The 21,186-nt window shown below is 38.0% G+C and overlaps 1 protein-coding gene across 1 annotated transcript in view; it reads left to right on the plus strand.

Moving 5' to 3' along the window:
• Positions 1-22: 22 nt before the first annotated feature.
• The window catches only part of LOC144974353 (uncharacterized), a 46,314-nt gene continuing 25,150 nt past the window's right edge, over positions 23-21,186 (plus strand). Inside the window, exons 1-7 of the mRNA XM_078917175.1 lie at positions 23-121; positions 5,432-6,283; positions 6,803-7,073; positions 7,739-8,048; positions 8,620-8,751; positions 20,139-20,420; positions 20,899-21,098. Of these exons, the coding sequence (XP_078773301.1) occupies positions 5,560-6,283; positions 6,803-7,073; positions 7,739-8,048; positions 8,620-8,751; positions 20,139-20,420; positions 20,899-21,098 (1,919 nt within the window). The 5' untranslated portion in view covers positions 23-121; positions 5,432-5,559. The remainder of the gene's footprint in view (positions 122-5,431; positions 6,284-6,802; positions 7,074-7,738; positions 8,049-8,619; positions 8,752-20,138; positions 20,421-20,898; positions 21,099-21,186) is intronic.

Raw genomic sequence — 21,186 nt, forward strand, 5'->3', positions numbered from 1 at the left:
GATCTATTACCGGAAAGCGGATGAACAATTTAAAGGACTCCCGAGTTGGCGAAAATAGATGGCCGATTGTTCTGGCCTAGATTTATCAATGAAAAATATTGTTTTGATAATATAAACATCGGTGAGCTTTTAATTGTTTGGAGTGCAATGCTTCTTGTTTATTGGATTTTTCTCTCATGTTCACTTGAAAGAATGAGATAAATAGACAGATTATTGGATTAGTTGGTTTAAAATCAATGTGTTTCTGGATGACATCTTCTCTTCTGTGCCTGGTCTCTCACTCTAAGACTAAGACTTTAAAAAATCACTCGAGTTCGAGTTTTCTGAAAATTATGAAGTAATTGTGTTGATCCTTTTAGATGGTTTAAGTTTAGAGAAATGCTAAATCGTCTTTTCATCACAAAGGTTTTAGTTCATTATAAATATGGAGGATGACTTAGTCTCAGTAGAAAACAACAGCCCTACACCAGCCAGAATCAGAAGTAGAAGTCTAACTGAAACTAAAAAGTCAGCTCACCTCCTAATCCTAAATTTCATTCATCATTCAAACTATCTACGAAGGAAAGTATCTCCCTGATGATACTTAGTAGTGATTTTTTACGCTCTAAGGCCATAGGGATCCTCATGCAGTCAATTTTAATTTAAGGCTAGCACTATTCAGTATCTGATACTGAATAGTGGTTTTGCACTATTCAGTATCTGATACTGAATAGTGGTTTTGCACTATTCAGTATCTGATACTGAATAGTGGTTTTGTACTATTTAGTATCTGATACTGAATAGTGGTTTTGCACTATTCAGTATCTGACACTGAATAGTGGTTTTGCACTTTCATACGGTGTTTTTTTTTCCGAAACCCGACAAAGTTATGGGAAGAGGGCAGCTGTGGGAGTGAACCTGGGACTGGGTTTCAGCGGGTTTCGTAATAAAAAGCCGGACGACACCTGGCAATATCCGACAAAGTTATGGGACGTAGGCAGCAGCGTGTGTGTGTGTGTGTGTAGAGGCTGAGGAGGGGGGGGGGGGGGAGGAGGGGGTGAACCTGAGATTCAGGGAAGTGTACACCAGTGGGGAGTGAACCTGGGTCTCTGGGTTTTATAAAAAAGCAAAAACAAATTGGGGGGGGGGGATTACTTTTGTACGAAACCCGACAATATGCGGCAAAGAAGTGGAAAGTAGGCAACGCGTGGGGAGTGAACCTGGGACTCAGTGAAGTGTACACCAGTGGGGAGTGAACCTGAGACAATGGTTTTCGGCGAGCTTCAGCTAGTTTCATATAAAATCAATTACTTTTATACAAAACCCGACGAAACCTTGCAATATCCAAGAAAGTTATGGGTAGTAGGCAACAGTGGGGAGTGAAACTGAGATTCGGGGAAGTGTACACGAGTGGGGAGTGAACCTGGGACTGGGTTTCGGCGGATTTTGTTATTTTAAAAAAGCAATTACTTTTTGTTTACGAAATGCGCCAAATGCCAACAAATTGGGGCAAAGTTATGGAAAGTAAGCAAATAATGGGGACTGAACCTGAGACTCAGGGAAGTGTACACCAGTAGGGAGTGAACCTGAGACTCTGGGTTTAGGCGAATTTCAGCGAGTTTCATATATAAGCAATTACTTTTTTATGAAACCCGACGAAACCTGGAAATATCCGACAAAGTTATTGAAGTAGGCAATAGTGGGGGTGTGAACCTGAGATTCATGGAAGTATACACATGTGGGGAGTGAACCTGAGACTCTGGTTTTCGGCGGGTTTCAGCGAGTTTCATATAAATGCAATTACTTTTATACGAAACCCGGCAATATCCGACAAAGTTATGGGAGATTCAGGGAAGTGTACGCCAGTGGGGAGTGAACCTGAGACTCTGGTTTTCAGCGTGCTTCAGCGAGTTTCATATAAAAGCAATTACTTTTTTACGAAACCCGACGAAACCTGGCAATATCCGACAAAGTTATTGAAGTAGGCAACAGTGGGGGGTGAACCTGAGATTCAGGGAAGTGTACACTTGTGAGGAGTGAACCTGGGACTCTGGATATTGTAAAAAGACAATACCAAGTGGGAGGGGGAATTACTGTTTTACGAAACCTGCCAAAACCCGACAACGTTATGGGAAGCAGGCAGCAGTGGGGAGTGAATCTGGGATTTGGACACAGATGAGGATTGAACCTGGGACTGCGAGAGGCTGATACCAGTGGGACAGTGAGCTCAGAATGTACTTTTATTTCGAAACCTACCGAAATTATCAAAAGTTATGGGAAGTGGGCACCATTGGGCAATGAACCGGGACTCAGGGAAGTGCACACTGGTTGAGAGTGAACCTGGGACTGTGAGAAGAGGATATCAGTGGAAATGAACCTGGGACTATGGGAGTTGGGTACCAGACGAGAATGAAGCAATTACTTTTTTACGAAACCAGCCAAAACCCACCGAAAAACCATAGACTTAGGTTTATTCCCAATAGTGTACACTTCCCTGAGTCTCAGGTTCACTCCCCCACTGTTGCCTACTTTCTTTCCATAAATTTGTTGGATATTGTTGGGTTTCGTAAAAAAAGTAATTGCTTTTTTGTTACGAAACCCAGTCCCAGGTTCACTCCCAATGGTGTACACTTCCCTGAGTCCCAGGTTCACTCCCCACTGCTGCCTGCTTCCCCTAACTTTGTCAGGTTTCGGCGTGTTTCGGCAGGTTTTAGGTTTCGTAAAAAAAGAAACACCCTAAAAATACCACGGGTATTCAGTAAATAGATGTCAATTGTAGTCTAATATTCAGTATCTGTTTAAATTATTATTATTATTATTATTATTATTATTATTATTATTATTATTATTATTATTATTATTATTATTATTATTGTTATTATTATTATTATTATTATTATTATTATTATTATTATTATTATTAGAGTCTATTATTATTATTATTATTATTATTATTATTATTATTATTATTATTATTATTATTATTATCATTATTATTACTATTATTATTATTATTATTATTATTATTATTATTATTATTATTATTATTATTATTATTATTATTATTATTATCACGTAAATTTTAATATAATACTGCAATTAATTCACGGAAGTACATCATTCAATTAAAAATGGCAGAAAGTCTGGCCACATATTTATAATGAATCGGGATTGTCTTAGATGACAAAACAAACAAACAAACAAAAACAAACAAGAACAACAACAACAACAAATGTGACAAACAGAAAAAAAGCAAGATTTTAAAAAGTAATGAACAATAGAAGAGCACATCAATGAAAAACAACAACGAGATTATAACACATAAAAGATATTCGTAATAAATCGATAACTGATTAAATAACTCCTACTACTTGATTTAAAAATCATAATCATAATAATGATGATGATGACGATTACAACAACAACAATAATAATAATAGTAAGTTGAAATAATAATAATAATAATAAATAATAATAATAATAATAATAATAATAATAATAATAGTATAATATATACATTAAAATATATTACAAGAAAATAAAATGATTAAAACAAAAATATTGGGGAAAAATAAAAGTTAACCCGGCCGGGATTTGAACTCTCGAACCTTAAGTTCAGAGTCAAACAGCTTATCCACCAAGCCATGGTGTCACTGAACTTTTAGTGACATTTAATCATGTCTATTTATACATTAAAAAATGTATTTGAATGCCACTCTTCTTTTGATATTTTGAACTATGTTAATTGCACAATAGCAGAAATTTAAAAATAACGATCAAAATATTTCTACAACTTTGAATCGGGCTGTCAGTTACTGCACGAGTTCAATCTGGTAGTAGGTCAGCAGTTTATTTACATTCAACTGAGATTGTCGCACTTTTCACTCTCTCTATAATAAAAGAGTTCCTTATGGATACTGAATAGTGGCAAAGCACTATTCAGTATCTGATACTGAATAACCACTTCCTTTAATTTAATCTCAAGCTTCAGTAGCTTCCGGGGAGGGGGGTAAAAAAAACTGCTGGAAAGCTAAAGACTAAAGGCTGCCTTTGCGTTTGCCTTTAATTTTACTTTTACTGTTACTATGTTTATGTCTACCTGTTTGAGTTTGTTAACAATAACACAGTGAAGGTTGGCTACCTCGATTCTCAACCACTCAGGCCTTTGGTCTTGTGGTATGACACTCGCTTTGCTGATCGGAAGGTCCTGGGTTTGTGTCTCGCTCACGCCAAACTCAGTGCATAGTTGAGTCCTCGGAAAAGGCTCTTTACTTACATTCTCTCACTGTACTCTGGTGTAAAATGAGTACCTGGTTGTTAACAGCGTTGTCCCTGTTGGTCAGGGACCCCATGTAAAGCGCTTTGAGCACGTAGTTTAGTGGATTTTGCGGCTATATAATAAAAGCTCAAGCTCACTCCTTAAACTAAAACCCGATTTAGAATAATAATTGTGTGTCTTGTGTTCCGTCCCAAGGTAGTTAATTATATTTTAAATGATAATAAATCTCTTTTATTTAGGCTTTAGGTACATGATGATGATTGGGATGTGAGAAAACACATTTTCACCGCAAGAACAACTATAATTGGAAGTCTACTAGATTCTATTTTTGTGAATGCAAAAAACCTAAACATTAGTACTACTACTACTTGACTACTTGTAATACAATACTTGACTTCTTATATATAATACATGTCTATTATCTTTTTTATATATTCCATTACAATACCCTGACCTGCCTTTAACATTCCTATCCCACCCTAGGGACTCTAACTCACACGCCATTGCCACTCTAATGTTTCATTCATACTCCAACCATCCAGGAAAACAGATGCTACATTTTGTTAATTGTTTTACTGACGCAGGGTTTGTATCCGAAACGACCATTGTCTGTACTGTTCCCACCTGAAGCCTTTCCGTTTTCACCTTGTTTATGATGTTGTTATTATGATGTTAGCGTCGATTTTCACTGATTTAGCAACTTCTAAAAGGAGCTTTGGTAAATTTTTGAGGTTTTCAATGTGAACAATAGCTTTGCAGTTAACTGCATTTTTAAAATGATAACTTGAATGATTTTGCCTGCCGTTATCAACAGCATCGCATATTTTTTATAGCGACTAGCAGATTATCGTCACCACACATAAAATCCTTGTGTTTCTCTCTTTCTCTCTCTCTCTCTCTCTCTCTCTCTCTCTCTCTCTCTCTCTCTCTCTCTCTCTCTCTCTCTCTCTCTCTCTCTCTCTCTCTCTCTCTCTCTCTCTCTCTCTCTCTCTCTCTCTCTCTCTCTCTCTCACTGTCACTTTCCTCATACTTATCAACCAAAGGTGCCACAGTCAACTGCACTTGTAGAAGCCAAGGGGGATAAAAAATAAAAGAACCTTATTTGAATACATAGCGTCTGCCTTTATAATATTTAATGATTATATAATGTATTTATTTTCTCTCTCTACACAGATTCATCATGTGATTTCTTCGCACTGATTGAATGCAAACTAATGACACCAGTCAAAACAAATAAAATGGAAAAATCAAGTTGATGGAAGAAAGACAGGAAGGAAAAATCTTCACACTAGCTGCAGGCAATGGAGAGTCAACAAGTTTCAGGAGCCAGCAACCAAGCTTTGCAGCTGGCTATGACTATGGGGCTTGATGGACCTCCAGTACTGTCCAATATATCTTCAGTTATGACAGATGCAGATGCTGGCAGTCTAAATCTGATTGATATTCCCTTTTCTATTGCCACATTCAATGGTTTACAATCCAACCTGTCATTTTCATCTTCAGATGAATTATTCGGTTCCTCTGCCAATGTGATTATTAATGGAATGCCAGATTCTGGGCTAAACAAGATGTCAGATGCCAATTTTCTTACATCAGTGGATGCCTTAGGCAAGGACAACAAATCAGCTCTCAATATCATGGTTGTTTCCGATGGCATACAAGTGCAAGGTCAAACCAGCCCAGCCCTCCCATCCCAACCCACATTGTCCTCTCAACCTCTACAGTCAGTTGTAAGTGGTGGAGATAAAATGCTCAGTGCTGTGAGCAGTCTAAATTTCAACGATCCGGAAATCCTAGGAGATGCAGCTTTTGATTCAACTCCATCTGGGACTCTTCCACAGTTTGACGATGGTCTTCTGTCTGCTTTAGGTTCTGCTGGTCAGGGATTAAGACTTGGTGATGGTACAAGTGGAACTTCCTTTGACTTATTTGACGGTGGTGTAGGAGAAGGGTTATCGTTGTCACCTCAGCCATTTGCAGATGCAGGACTTATTCAAGATACAGCAGCATCCATGCTAGACCCAGGTTTGTGTATGTAGTCATTATTATTTGTTGTTATCATTAACCATGAGCAAAACCATTTTTTTTTAAAATGTTTTTTTGGGGAATTTTTAAAATTCAAATTTTGACATTTTGAACTATGAATCATAGGATGACTTTTTAAAATGTTAAATACATTTTCAGCATATCTTTTTAAACATCTGACAAAATCTATATGTTATATAATCAAATGTCTACATAGTTTTGTGTGGCTGCATGAATAGAACATGAAAAATGTCGGTTTGAAAATAGGCAAGGAATCCAAGATGGCAGCTGGTATATGGGTTTCCACATAGCAAACATCCATTATTTTTCAAAAGCAACTGTCAAACTTGTTAATAGGAAGACTATCCAGTCATATTTAGTAATATTACAGAATCTGACTAATCACAATATGATGAGATTTTTTTGTTTATCTGCCTTTTTTCTTAAAACTAATGCCTAGTCACTGAAATTGTTTGGTTTTAGACTTATGTATTTATTTTTTGTTAATTCCTTTTGCAGGCCTGGCAAATCCACAACAAACAGACAATATCCCCGACATGTCAGTCAAGCATCCAATCCCGGGAAAGAAAAGCCCAGCTTCAACTGCTGTGTCACCTGATCCAACTTCACAGTCCAAATTGAACAATAGTAATAGTAATTCTCGATGTCCTGTGTGTGGGAAAACGTTTAATAACGTCACAGCTCTTGCCAAGCACAAGCTCACACACTCAGATGAAAGAAAATATGTCTGCACAGTTTGCTCAAAGGGATTCAAGAGACAAGATCATCTGTAAGCATTCAGTTTTCTTTTAAAGAAGTCTTACAATATCAGTTTGTTGTTTTGCACTTATAATACTTTTTGTCATAAAAGTGCATGACGATCATTGTCAGGGTTGGGATTATATATATATTGTTTATATAATAACGGTACAGTAAGCTACCAAGTTATTTTGTGACCTCCAAATAATCAATTTGGATGAATTTTTTACAAAGTTATGGTAACCATAGCCATACACAGCACTTGAACTATGCAAATTAGAACTATTCTGAAGTATTCATCATATCCTCGTCATAAAATTGCCAAGTTTTATTTTTAAATTCCTCTTATTAAGTGAGATACAGCTATGACTTTTAAAAAACGAGCTCAGAAAGCGCCCCATATTTTTTGTTTTTTAAATATTCATCCTATGGTTTATAGTTCAAAAGTCAAAATTTGAATTTTTAAAATTTACAAAAATCCAAATCAATGACACCTTTGAAAGTGCATTACTTTTTTTGTTTTTGGATGGGTTTTCAAAATTCAAAAAGAAGTTTACTCCATAGTAGTAGAGATAGGGCTTTAATTCTATCACAGTATTTTCCTTAAAAAATTTACTTTCATTGCTAATTTCTGTAAATTAAGTTATTTATTTATTTGTGTGCTTTTACATTAACTAAAATGTTCTCTCGTCCCAGGAATGGTCATCGTATGACACATTTAGACAAGAAACCATTTGAATGCCAAGTCCCCAATTGTGATAAAGGTTATTGTGATCAGCGTTCCCTACGTCGACATTTGGAGCAACATCATCATCTGGATACAGAGACCATTCAAAACTATGTTCAGGCCAGTATGGCAGCTGTAGGAATCTCTCCCCCCATACCTCGTGGTGGTAACAAAAACAAATCAGGTGACAAGGGAGGGACACCAAACTCCAAGACCACAAATTCACCTGTTTACAGTCCTGGCTCCTCTACCACTACACCTAGTCCTGGAGCTGCTGGGGTAAAAAGATCAGTTATTTTACCTTTTTTTTAAAAATGGTTTCTTGCAATCTTTTTCCTATGCAGGGGTGCGTAAAAATGAATGTTGCAAATTTCTCCAGAAGTCATCTATCTGAAACCAATTTTGATAGAAAAAATTATCTATTTTAAATAAATTTCCTTCTCTTTATTTTTTTTTTTATAGTTAAGGAAGCCAAATTGTAGGGTTCATGATTTCTATTAGTATCAGTGGCCAATTAGTAAGTTAAAAATTAAAAATTATTTTTTTTTAGATTTGAATAGATTATGCTTGAATCCCTATCACTTTCCCATTTTTAAGCCTCAAGTTTAATTCTGTCTGTCTTTAATAAAAATGATAATATAGATACATAACATTTGTATGACGCATAACCATGATTAGGTCATGCTCTATGTGCTTCACAGTTACAAGTTCGACAATCTAAATAGCACTCAAATACACACATACACAGACACACTCCTGTTAATTGCTCAAAAGAAGAGAACATTGATAATCAAATAAATGTGGGCCAAATGTTGAAAATCATCTCCCACTCATTTTGGATTCGTTCCAGGCTGGGACTAACGTATTTCAATTTGACCCCAAGAAACAGCAACAGCAGCAAAATGAATTGTTGGTACAGCAGATACATCAGCAACAAAAGGCCATTCTTCAACAACAAAAGTTACAAAAGCAACAAGAAGAGGTATTATTCAACAACCTCCAGTTTTATTTACTTTTTTGAAAAAAAAAAACAATAAGTAAATAACAATCACTTTGTTTTGTTCTATATTTTGATATATGGCAAAGTGATAAGGACCATTCTTATTTGATTTGACTGGCATGTGGCTTATAGAATGCTTTTGCAGTTTCAGTTTTTTTTTTTCAAGAAAATTAATGATCTGTCTGATATAAGAGGCTGTGTCAAAAGTCTGTTTTGTAACATTCGCCTCAAAAATACCAAAGTAATTTGAAAAACTAAGGAAAAAATCATTCTCATTATTTTCTTGGGGTTGAATAATGAAAAATAACCATAGACCTGTAAATTCTCTGTCAATTAACTGAAATCAGTCAATTCGTCGAAAGAAATGAAGAAAGAAAGAACACATGAATCGTGGTCCAATGACCATAAAGTAATAAGGCATGTTCCACAGCGCTATGCATAGCTCATGGGTCGTTTATATTAAAGATGGATATATTGCCAAGGCTAAGCGACGATTTTTAGAATTGCCGGGTCTGAACACATTCCAGTGTATTTTCACACAACCTTCTAAACCTGTCGTGGTCCCAATGGTAGCCAATTTTAACTGAGCTGCTGAACGATAAACTTCATTGTTTCGTCTAAGCCAATATTGACCTCATTTACCTGGTGGAAAGTGAAAGTATGAAAAAGTAAAATGCAAACGCCAGAAGTGTGTTATGTAGACACCTTCGAATCGAAAGTTATATGGTTGCTACAAGCATATCTCGATTGCCTCACATTGTAAACAAATTGGTTGACCGTTTCTAGTTTCTTCACAGATTGGATACCGAATTATAAGGAACAATGGTAAGTTGCCTAATTAATTCCTGTGCAAATTAGCTTTCTGCCATTGTTTTGCTCAAGCGAGCTTGCTGTTTCGGTACGAATTACGAAGAGTGTCAGTCAATTTTTATAGAGCTCATTTACAGGTCTAAAACCAAAAAAAATGATCTAGCACAAAAAAAATTGTCCATACAGTTTCAACATTTTAAAAAGCTATAAGTATTATAATTCTGATGTTAGGGGGGGGGGGGGGGTGTCATCATTTAACCCAGAGAAACTCATGGACACGGATTTTTGTCCTTAGTTTTTTCAAAATAATTTAAAATTGAATTATCATTGTGCTGAATGTTACAAAAGACGATCTTTTTCACAGCCTCATACAGATTTATTGTGGACCAAATTAGATATAATTTGGATTTTCCCCTCTTTATTTGATTTTTAAAAAGAATATTGAAGAAAGAAAAGTGTATTTTTACTTGTAAATGTCATCATCATTGCCTTTTTCACCCTGGGTCAGGGTATAGGCCACAGACAAACAGTTTCCATCCTTCTCTATCCTGAGCCAACTTTTTTATCTCATTCCAGGTCTTACCACTTCTCTGTATATCAGCTTCTTTAATTCTTCTCCATGTTCCTCGTGGCCTTCCCCTTGATCTTCTGCCCTGAGGGTTCCAGTCCAATACTTTCTTTGTTATAGTTGAGTCATTCTTTCTAAGCGTGTGTCCAATCCACCTCCATCGTCTTCTTCCTATATCCTCTCCTACTGGTTTCTGCTGTGTTCTTTTCCATACTTCTTCATTTTTTATTCTATCCATCCATTTTATTCTGAGTAGCTTACGCATGCACCTGTTTACAAAAATCTGTACCCTCCTTATACATGCCTGTGATGCGTTCCAAGTTTCACATCCATACAGTAGGACAGACTTCACGTTTGAGTTGAAAAGTCTTAGCTTTAGTTGAAGGGAGATATCTTTAGTTCTCCAAACTCTGTTCAAAGATGTGAATGCAGCCTGTGCCTTTCCTATTCGTGCTTTCACCTCTGCTTCCGTGCCTCCATCCTTGTCAATTATACTTCCGAGATAGCAGAAAGTGTCTATATCTTCGAGTTCCTGATCTTTTACTTTGATCTGCTCCCTTTGACGCGTACCTATCCTCAAGACCTTTGACTTTGCAGGGTGTATTCTTAGACCAATTGATTCCGAGAGGCTGTTTATAATTGTGGTTTTTGTTTGCATCTGGTCCTGGGTGTGGGACAAAAGAGCCAGATCATCTGCAAAATCCAGATCATCCAACTGTGTCCAGGGGGTCCACTGTATCCCATTTCTTCTCCCTTTGGAGGTTTCCTTCATTAGCCAATCAATGGCAAGGATGAACAGGAATGGAGAGAGCAAGCATCCCTGCTTGACACCAGTCTTAATTTCAAAGCTGTCAGTCAGCTGATCTTCATGTACAACCCTGCAACTTGATCCTTCATACATTTCCTTAATGAGGTTTACTATCTTTTCAGGGAGTCCATAATGTGCCAGAATTTTCCACAATGTTGCTCTGTCAATACTGTCGAAAGCCTTCTCGTAATCCAGAAAGTTGACAATAAGAGGAGAGTTCCATTCTATAGACTGTTCCACTATGACTCGCAGAGAGGCAATCTGGTCGGTGGTTGAACGGTTTTTCCGAAAACCTGCCTGTTCGTCCCGCAGTTTAGCATCTGTTGCATTCTTAATTCTCTCTAAAATAATACGGTTGAAAACCTTTCCTGGGATAGAAAGAAGAGTGATGCCTCGATAATTATTACAATTACTGAGGTCCCCTTTCTTTGGAAGCTTGATAAGATGTCCTTCCTTCCAATCCTTTGGGAATATCCCGTCATTCCAGATTCTCTCAAATAGTGGGTGCAGGGCCTCAGCATTTCTTTCCGCATCAACTTTTAGAGCCTCCGGTGGAATCTGGTCTGGTCCAGCAGCTTTCCCCCTTTTCATCTTGTTAATGGCACCCACAATCTCTGCTATCGATGGTGGATCAAAGCTAATTGGTAGCTCATTCCTTGCAGGCAAAATTTCTGGCTGGTTGTCTGGTGGTGGTCTGTTCAGAAGGCAGTTGAAATGTTCCCTCCATCGTTCAGATTGAGCCTCTTTTCCAAAAATAGTTTTCCCATCTTTGTCTTTGACTGGTACCTCTGGTTTCCCATATTTTCCAGCAAGTGTCTTGGTAGTTTGATAAAGGATCCTCATGTGTCCTCCAGTCGCTGCTGCTTCTGCTTTCTCTGCAAGTCTGTTCATGAATGCTTCCTTGTCTTTCTTCACAGATCTTTTGACTTCCTTAGCTATGGCTCGATACTGCTCTTGTGCATCCAGTCTTGAAGCCCTTGTTCGGCTTGCATTCACTTGTTCCTTCCTTGTTCTCCTCTTTTCAATAAGGTCCAAGGTGGTTGGACTTATCCATTCTTTATGTTCCGATTTCTTTACCCCCAATACCTCGTGGCAAGTTGTTATGTAAACTTCCTTGATCTTTGCCCAATGTGACTCTACATCTATGTCCTCCTCGAGCTCAGTAAGAGGTTGGAATCTATTACTCAATTGTAGTTTGAATTCCTCATTCTTTTCCCCATCAAGTGCATTCACCTCGAATTTTCTTCTTGTATGTGATCTGGCCCCGTGTTTTCTGAGTCGGAGCTTAAGCTTTGCCAATAGCAGGTGGTGGTCTGATCCAACATCTGCCCCTCTCCGTACTGTCACATCTTCCAATGAACGTCTGAATCTACGAGAGATACAAAAATGATCAATCTGATTCTCTGTCACACCATCTGGTGAGACCCAAGTTGCTTTGTGGATCCTCTTATGGGGGAACACTGATCCTCCAATCACCAAACTGTTGAATGCACAGAAATTTGCAAATCTCTCACCATTATCATTCATTTCTCCCATGCCATGACGTCCCATGATACCTTCATAGCCTACGTTATCCTGTCCCACTTTTGCATTAGCATCTCCCATCAATATGTTGATGTCTTTCCTTGGCAACTTGTCAATGACTTGTTGTAGCAGACCATAAAATGTATCTTTGTCCTCATCTGTTGCATCATTTGTTGGGGCATAGATCTGTACAATGTTCATGCTGATCTTCTTACTCCGTGTTGTAAAGGACGCCATGATGATCCTTTCTCCGCATTGTTCCCATCCTCTCAGTGACTTCTGGGCAAACTTGCTTAGAATTATTCCTACTCCCTGTGTATGAATCCCGTCCCCTCTCCCTGAATATAAAATCTTCTCCCCAGACTTGAGGTGTTTCTGTCCGGATTGTATCCAGTGGGTTTCGCTTACTCCAAGTATATGCAGCCTGTATCTTCTCATCTCAGTCACAACTTGAGAGCTTTTTCCTGCTTCATACATGGTGCGAACGTTCCACGACGCAATTCGAAGCTGCTTGTTTGGCGAAGACGTCATCGGGTCAGCAGAGTCCTTTCGGCTTTGTCTGTTGTCCTTCATAAATTCTGTAATTCCAGAAACTCTTCGGTCGCCCAAGCTAAAAAAAGGATTTGGTTTGTCTGTCTGTGTTTCTGTAACGGTTTGAGTTTAACGGAAAGGGGTGTTAACCCTTTGCCAACCCCAACCTGGAGGACCAGGTGACTCAAAGATGGGGGAATCACACACCATTAGTCGCCTTTTACGACACGCTGGCTTGGCGTTGGGCTATTCTTGACCCTCTCAGTTGAGGGACCCCGGACACCACACGGGGAACTTGTAAATGTATTAATGGTTAAATTGAACTGCACTCCATTAATTCTGAAGCACTTTAAAGTATTTATATTATGAAATAAGAGTAAAAATCTTGCATTTTGGTTTGATACAGATTTTTTTCTTCAACTTCAGATTTTTTGTTTGTTTGTTGCTTGTCTGATTTTTAAAAAATGTAAAACTCAGGCTTTTTGTGCATAGCATTTTTAGAAAATCACTTATTCTGTCTTTTGTAGTTTGAAATTAATTTGGTATTACTTAAAAATGTAATCAGCAGGCCAAAATGAAAGATTCAACAGCAAACGACAATGTGAATAAACAGGTGCAGCTACAGCTACAGGTCCAGCAGAAACAGCATAAAACAGCAGCAGCAACAACAACAAAATCAGAAACAGCAGTCTGCTGACATGGTTGCTGTGATACAACAGGTTCAGAAGCTGCAACAACGGTTCAAGCAGCAACAGCAAACAGAAACGAGTCATAAGGCAAAGGGCGCATGGAAAAAGATGTGATTGGTATACAGCAGGGTAGTCCACAATGGCAGGATAAAGCAGGAGTAAGCATTTTTCTTTTTAAAAATTCTCTGACATCTTATGTATGGAGATCACATGAGTTGAAAATTTATTTTTTTCATCAGAGTTTGTGAGCATGATGTGAATCTTTTGACTATATATGATCTTTTATTGACGCGAAAATAATCTTACAGTGTCAGAAGTGTTGTAAAACCCCTGAAACAATTTAAAAAAAAAAAAATGACCCATCTGACAAAATTGATACAAATGGTGAAATTAGTGGTGATGTTCCAGATAAAGATTTTCGTGCACTTTACATGAGCATATATAAGAGTTTCATTATTTTGTGAGGAGGGGGAAAATAAACAGATCTTAGATATGACATTGATCGTTAATGACAAAATTGTCAATTTATTTACGCGTTGGACTTAATTATGAGACTGCTCTATAGAATTGATTATTCTTGTTAAAAGATTAATTCTTTATTGATGGATTGATTTTGGTTATTCGTGTCTTAAGTTTAAAAATTATTTTTCTGGTGTTACATTTGTGGGGACTCCTACATCAAATGAGCGTCCATGTCTCTAGAAACATGAAATGTCACCAGGCATGCCCAGCTGAAATTCCATCAAGGAGTCTGTATCTCCTGCTACCACCCAGCCAATTAGCCCTATGGCCAAACCCCCCCCCCCCCCCCCCATGGAAAAGGGCTGTGTGGAATCAACCAGCATACAGAAGTTACCAACCCACACTGCACCTAGTAAGCTAGCTAGCATTATTCATTTTCTTCTTACTCCAGCAAATTTTTTCCATCATACCTTTTTACTATCAACTTGGGAAACGTTTGTTTATTACAATTTTGTTTTCGTGTACACTCCTATCTTGTTCAGTAGCTGCTCTGGCCATCTTATGACACATTCTGCATGGTTGTACACCTTTGGAGTTTTGGCAGTTCTCATTCAGTCACTTGTCATGGGTCATTTTCAATACATTGCTGATAGTGGAATTCCTCTAGGCCAGGGTAATGTTGGTCCGCCCACTAAGTCGGGATTCTACATTTCTTCCCTCGCCTTGCTATCTCTTTTGTCACTTCTATACTCTCTATCCTTTCCATGTTGTCGCTACATCGCTCTATTTTGGTAAAGTGCACAATAAATCCTTTAAGAAAATGTAAACGATGCTTATCCGCTCGTCTTCTACCTTCTAAATTTTGATGTATTTATTGAACTATAAGATATGTTTGTAGGTATTTTGTATAAAAATTAAATGACAAGTTTACTTTTACTTCTTTCAAAAAATTAGAAAAGAGTCAATACTAACCTTCATGTCCGCGTTTGATTTGACCCATTTTTCAAACCTGGTAAAGGGCACATACATTTTGCGACTGTTTCCATACGTATTTGGAGATGAAATTTCAAAGTTGACAGTGTAAATTATTAACATGTCTCCCCTCTCTATTTTCAACTTTTAGTGTCTAGATAAGTCCTTTACCTGTATGGACATTGGAAAAAATCACCCCCATCTATCTAGAACCCCTCCCCCCCTTCTGCAAAAACAAAAAAAAAAAGTAGCGAAAGTAAAGCTTGTGTCCCCTCTATTCACCACAATTATTGACACACATCCCTCAGTTTTTTATCACATGCACTCCCATTAATTCTGAAGAGCACTTTAAAAGTATTTTATATTATAGAAAATAAGAGTAAGAAAAAATCTTTTGGGGGAATTGGTTAGTTTGCGAGACAGATTTTTTTTCTTCAACTTCAGGATTTTTTGTTTGTTTGTTGCATGTCGATTTTTAAAAAAATGTAAAACTCAGGCTTTTTGTGGCATGAGCATTTTTAGAATAAAATACACTTATTCTGTCTTTTGTAGTTTTGAAAATTAATTTGGTATACTTAAAAATGAAATTGCAGCAATCAGAGACAGGCCAAATGAAAGAATTCAACACAAACGACACAAATGAATAACCAGGTGCAGCTACAGCATACAGGTCCATTGCAAAACAGCATAAAAACAGCAGCAGCAACAACAACAAAATCAGAAACGAGGCAGTCTGCCTGCTGACAATGTTTCTGTGAACAACAGTTCAGGGAAGCTGCAAACCACGGTACAACCAAGCCCAGAAACAGCAAAAACAGAAACGGAGGTCAAAAGGCTAAAGTGGGGCGCATGGTGGAAAAAGATGTGATTTGGGTATACAGCAGGGTAGTCCACAATGGAAAGGATAAAAGCAGGTAGTAAGCAATTTTCTTTTTAAACAAAATTCACTGACATCTTATATGTAGTGGAGATCACATGAGTTGAGAAATTTATTTTTTTTTCAATCAGAGTTTTGTGACTGATTGAATCTTTACTATAATATGATCTTTTATTGGGACGGCAGCACCGAAATAATCTTACAAAGTGTCATAAGTGTTGTAAAACCCCCTGAACAAATAAAAACAAAAAAATGACAGTTTATCCATCTGACAAAATTGATCAAATGGTGAAATTAGAGTGAAGTTCCAAGATAAAGATTTTTTTTTGTGCACAGTTACCTGAGCAATTATAAAGCTTACATTATATTGTGAGGAGGAAAAATAAACAGACTTAGATTATGACATTAGATTTATGCAATTTGTCAATATATTTAGGTTGGACTTACTTATGAGACTGCTAATAATTGATTTATTCTGTTAAAAAGATTAATTCTTTATTGTGGGATTGATTTTGGTTATTCGTGACTTTAAGTTTAATTTTATTTTTTGGTTATTCGTGTCTTAAGTTTAACAAAATTACTTTTCAGGTGTATATACAATTGTGGACTTACTCCTCCTACAATTCAAATGAGCAGTCCCCTGTCTCTAGAAATGACATGTCACCAAGGCATGCCGTCGCAGTGAACTGTCCATCAAGATCCTGTATCTCCTGCTACCTACGACCTCAGCCTATCGCCCTATGATGGCCAACCTGGCAAAACGGGCTGTATGGATAACAGCACTACAGAAACACCCACCTGCAAAGTAAGGCAGCTACTTTATCATTTTCTTCTTACACTCATCCAGCAAACTATTTTTTCATCATTTAAACTTTTTACTCTCACAGATTGTTACTAAATTTTGTTTTGTGTATCAACTCTATCATGGATCAGTAAGCTCTCTGGGCCAACTTATGCCACATTCCTTCATGGTTGTCCCCCTTTGGAGTTTTGGCAGTTCACATCAGTAGTCACTTGAATGGTTATTTTTCCATACATACATAGCTATAGTGGAAATCCTCATAGGCCAGAAGGGAAGGGTAATGTTGGTCGCCCCTATACCATTGTGTGATTCTACATTTTTTTTATCCGCAGCCCTTGCCAATCTCTATTTGTCCTTCTATACTAATCCTTTCCCATGTTGTGCCAACGCATGATCTATTTTGGTAAGTGCAATAAATCCCTTTAATAAATTAAAAAATGTACCTGATGCTCTATCACTGTTTCTACCTTCAAAATTTGATGTATTTATTGATCTATAGATATGTTTGTAGGTATTTTGTAAAATAAATGACAACGTTTAACTTTTAACAATCTTCGTTTAAATAATTAGAAAAGAGTCAATATAACCTCATGTCAGGTGGGGCGTTTGACTTTGGACCATTTATAACAACTGGTAAAGTCACATACATTTTTGCACTGTTTCCATTACGTTATTTGGAATGAAATTTTTCAAAGTTGAAGTAGGAAATTATTAACATTTACCTCTATACTTTCCAAATTTTAAGATGTCTACATAAGTCCTTTTCCGCCCTGTGGTCATTGAAAAATCCACCCCCATCTATCATAAGAACCCCTCTCCCCGCCCTCTGCAAAACAGAAACAAAAAAGTAGGAAAGTAAAGCTTGTGTCCCACTCTTTCCACCAAACCCCCAAGATATTGACACACAACATCGCTCAGCTTTTGATCACAGAGGCATGGTAGGAATGGCGAGCCCATTATCAGCCATCCCTACTATCACTACTAACTACAACTATACAAAGCCACCATTCACATCACATCCCTACCACCATTACTACTACCCACACCAAGCACATCACTTGAAAACCTTTCCTGGGATAGAAAGAAGAGTGATGCCTCGATAATTATTACAATTACTGAGGTCCCCTTTCTTTGGAAGCTTGATAAGATGTCCTTCCTTCCAATCCTTTGGGAATATCCCGTCATTCCAGATTCTCTCAAATAGTGGGTGCAGGGCCTCAGCATTTCTTTCCGCATCAACTTTTAGAGCCTCCGGTGGAATCTGGTCTGGTCCAGCAGCTTTCCCCCTTTTCATCTTGTTAATGGCACCCACAATCTCTGCTATCGATGGTGGATCAAAGCTAATTGGTAGCTCATTCCTTGCAGGCAAAATTTCTGGCTGGTTGTCTGGTGGTGGTCTGTTCAGAAGGCAGTTGAAATGTTCCCTCCATCGTTCAGATTGAGCCTCTTTTCCAAAAATAGTTTTCCCATCTTTGTCTTTGACTGGTACCTCTGGTTTCCCATATTTTCCAGCAAGTGTCTTGGTAGTTTGATAAAGGATCCTCATGTGTCCTCCAGTCGCTGCTGCTTCTGCTTTCTCTGCAAGTCTGTTCATGAATGCTTCCTTGTCTTTCTTCACAGATCTTTTGACTTCCTTAGCTATGGCTCGATACTGCTCTTGTGCATCCAGTCTTGAAGCCCTTGTTCGGCTTGCATTCACTTGTTCCTTCCTTGTTCTCCTCTTTTCAATAAGGTCCAAGGTGGTTGGACTTATCCATTCTTTATGTTCCGATTTCTTTACCCCCAATACCTCGTGGCAAGTTGTTATGTAAACTTCCTTGATCTTTGCCCAATGTGACTCTACATCTATGTCCTCCTCGAGCTCAGTAAGAGGTTGGAATCTATTACTCAATTGTAGTTTGAATTCCTCATTCTTTTCCCCATCAAGTGCATTCACCTCGAATTTTCTTCTTGTATGTGATCTGGCCCCGTGTTTTCTGAGTCGGAGCTTAAGCTTTGCCAATAGCAGGTGGTGGTCTGATCCAACATCTGCCCCTCTCCGTACTGTCACATCTTCCAATGAACGTCTGAATCTACGAGAGATACAAAAATGATCAATCTGATTCTCTGTCACACCATCTGGTGAGACCCAAGTTGCTTTGTGGATCCTCTTATGGGGGAACACTGATCCTCCAATCACCAAACTGTTGAATGCACAGAAATTTGCAAATCTCTCACCATTATCATTCATTTCTCCCATGCCATGACGTCCCATGATACCTTCATAGCCTACGTTATCCTGTCCCACTTTTGCATTAGCATCTCCCATCAATATGTTGATGTCTTTCCTTGGCAACTTGTCAATGACTTGTTGTAGCAGACCATAAAATGTATCTTTGTCCTCATCTGTTGCATCATTTGTTGGGGCATAGATCTGTACAATGTTCATGCTGATCTTCTTACTCCGTGTTGTAAAGGACGCCATGATGATCCTTTCTCCGCATTGTTCCCATCCTCTCAGTGACTTCTGGGCAAACTTGCTTAGAATTATTCCTACTCCCTGTGTATGAATCCCGTCCCCTCTCCCTGAATATAAAATCTTCTCCCCAGACTTGAGGTGTTTCTGTCCGGATTGTATCCAGTGGGTTTCGCTTACTCCAAGTATATGCAGCCTGTATCTTCTCATCTCAGTCACAACTTGAGAGCTTTTTCCTGCTTCATACATGGTGCGAACGTTCCACGACGCAATTCGAAGCTGCTTGTTTGGCGAAGACGTCATCGGGTCAGCAGAGTCCTTTCGGCTTTGTCTGTTGTCCTTCATAAATTCTGTAATTCCAGAAACTCTTCGGTCGCCCAAGCTAAAAAAAGGATTTGGTTTGTCTGTCTGTGTTTCTGTAACGGTTTGAGTTTAACGGAAAGGGGTGTTAACCCTTTGCCAACCCCCAACCTGGAGGACCAGGTGACTCAAAGATGGGGGAATCACACACCATTAGTCGCCTTTTACGACACGCTGGCTTGGCGTTGGGCTATTCTTGACCCTCTCAGTTGAGGGACCCCGGACACCACACGGGGAACTTGTAAATGTATTAATGGTTAAATTGAACTGCACTCCATTAATTCTGAAGCACTTTAAAGTATTTATATTATGAAAATAAGAGTAAAAATCTTGCATTTTGGTTTGATACAGATTTTTTTCTTCAACTTCAGATTTTTTGTTTGTTTGTTGCTTGTCTGATTTTTAAAAAATGTAAAACTCAGGCTTTTTGTGCATAGCATTTTTAGAAAAATCACTTATTCTGTCTTTTGTAGTTTGAAATTAATTTGGTATTACTTAAAAATGTAATCAGCAGGCCAAAATGAAAGATTCAACAGCAAACGACAATGTGAATAAACAGGTGCAGCTACAGCTACAGGTCCAGCAGAAACAGCATAAACAGCAGCAGCAACAACAACAAAATCAGAAACAGCAGTCTGCTGACATGGTTGCTGTGATACAACAGGTTCAGAAGCTGCAACAACGGTTCAAGCAGCAACAGCAAACAGAAACGAGTCATAAGGCAAAGGGGCGCATGGAAAAAGATGTGATTGGTATACAGCAGGGTAGTCCACAATGGCAGGATAAAGCAGGAGTAAGCATTTTTCTTTTTAAAAAATCTCTGACATCTTATGTATGGAGATCACATGAGTTGAAAATTTATTTTTTCATCAGAGTTTGTGAGCATGATGTGAATCTTTTGACTATATATGATCTTTTATTGACGCGAAAATAATCTTACAGTGTCAGAAGTGTTGTAAAACCCCTGAAACAAATAAAAACAAAAAAATGACCCATCTGACAAAATTGATACAAATGGTGAAATTAGTGGTGATGTTCCAGATAAAGATTTTTGTGCACTTTACATGAGCAATATAAAATTTCATTATTTTGTGAGGAGGAAAATAAACAGACTTAGATATGACATTGATTTATGCAATTTGTCAATTTATTTAGGTTGGACTTAATTATGAGACTGGCTATAGAATTGATTTATTCTGTTAAAAGATTAATTCTTTATTGGGGATTGATTTTGGTTATTCGTGTCTTAAGTTTAAAAATTACTTTTTCAGGTGTATACATTTGTGGGGACTCCTACATCAAATGAGCAGTCCCCTGTCTCTAGAAATGACATGTCACCAGGCATGCCCAGTGAAATGTCCATCAAGAGTCCTGTATCTCCTGCTACCACCCAGCCAATTAGCCCTATGGCCAACCCTGGCAAACGGGCTGTATGGATCAACAGCAATACAGAAGTACAACCACCTGCAAAGTAAGCAGCTACATTATCATTTTCTTCTTACTCCAGCAAATTTTTTCCATCATAACTTTTTACTCTCACTGATTGTTATTACAATTTT

The sequence above is a fragment of the Berghia stephanieae genome, chromosome 1, assembly GCF_034508935.2.
Source record: "Berghia stephanieae isolate SIO BIC M18660-M18661 chromosome 1, UCSD_Bste_1.3, whole genome shotgun sequence".
In the NCBI taxonomy this organism is placed as follows: Eukaryota; Metazoa; Mollusca; class Gastropoda; order Nudibranchia; family Aeolidiidae; genus Berghia; species Berghia stephanieae.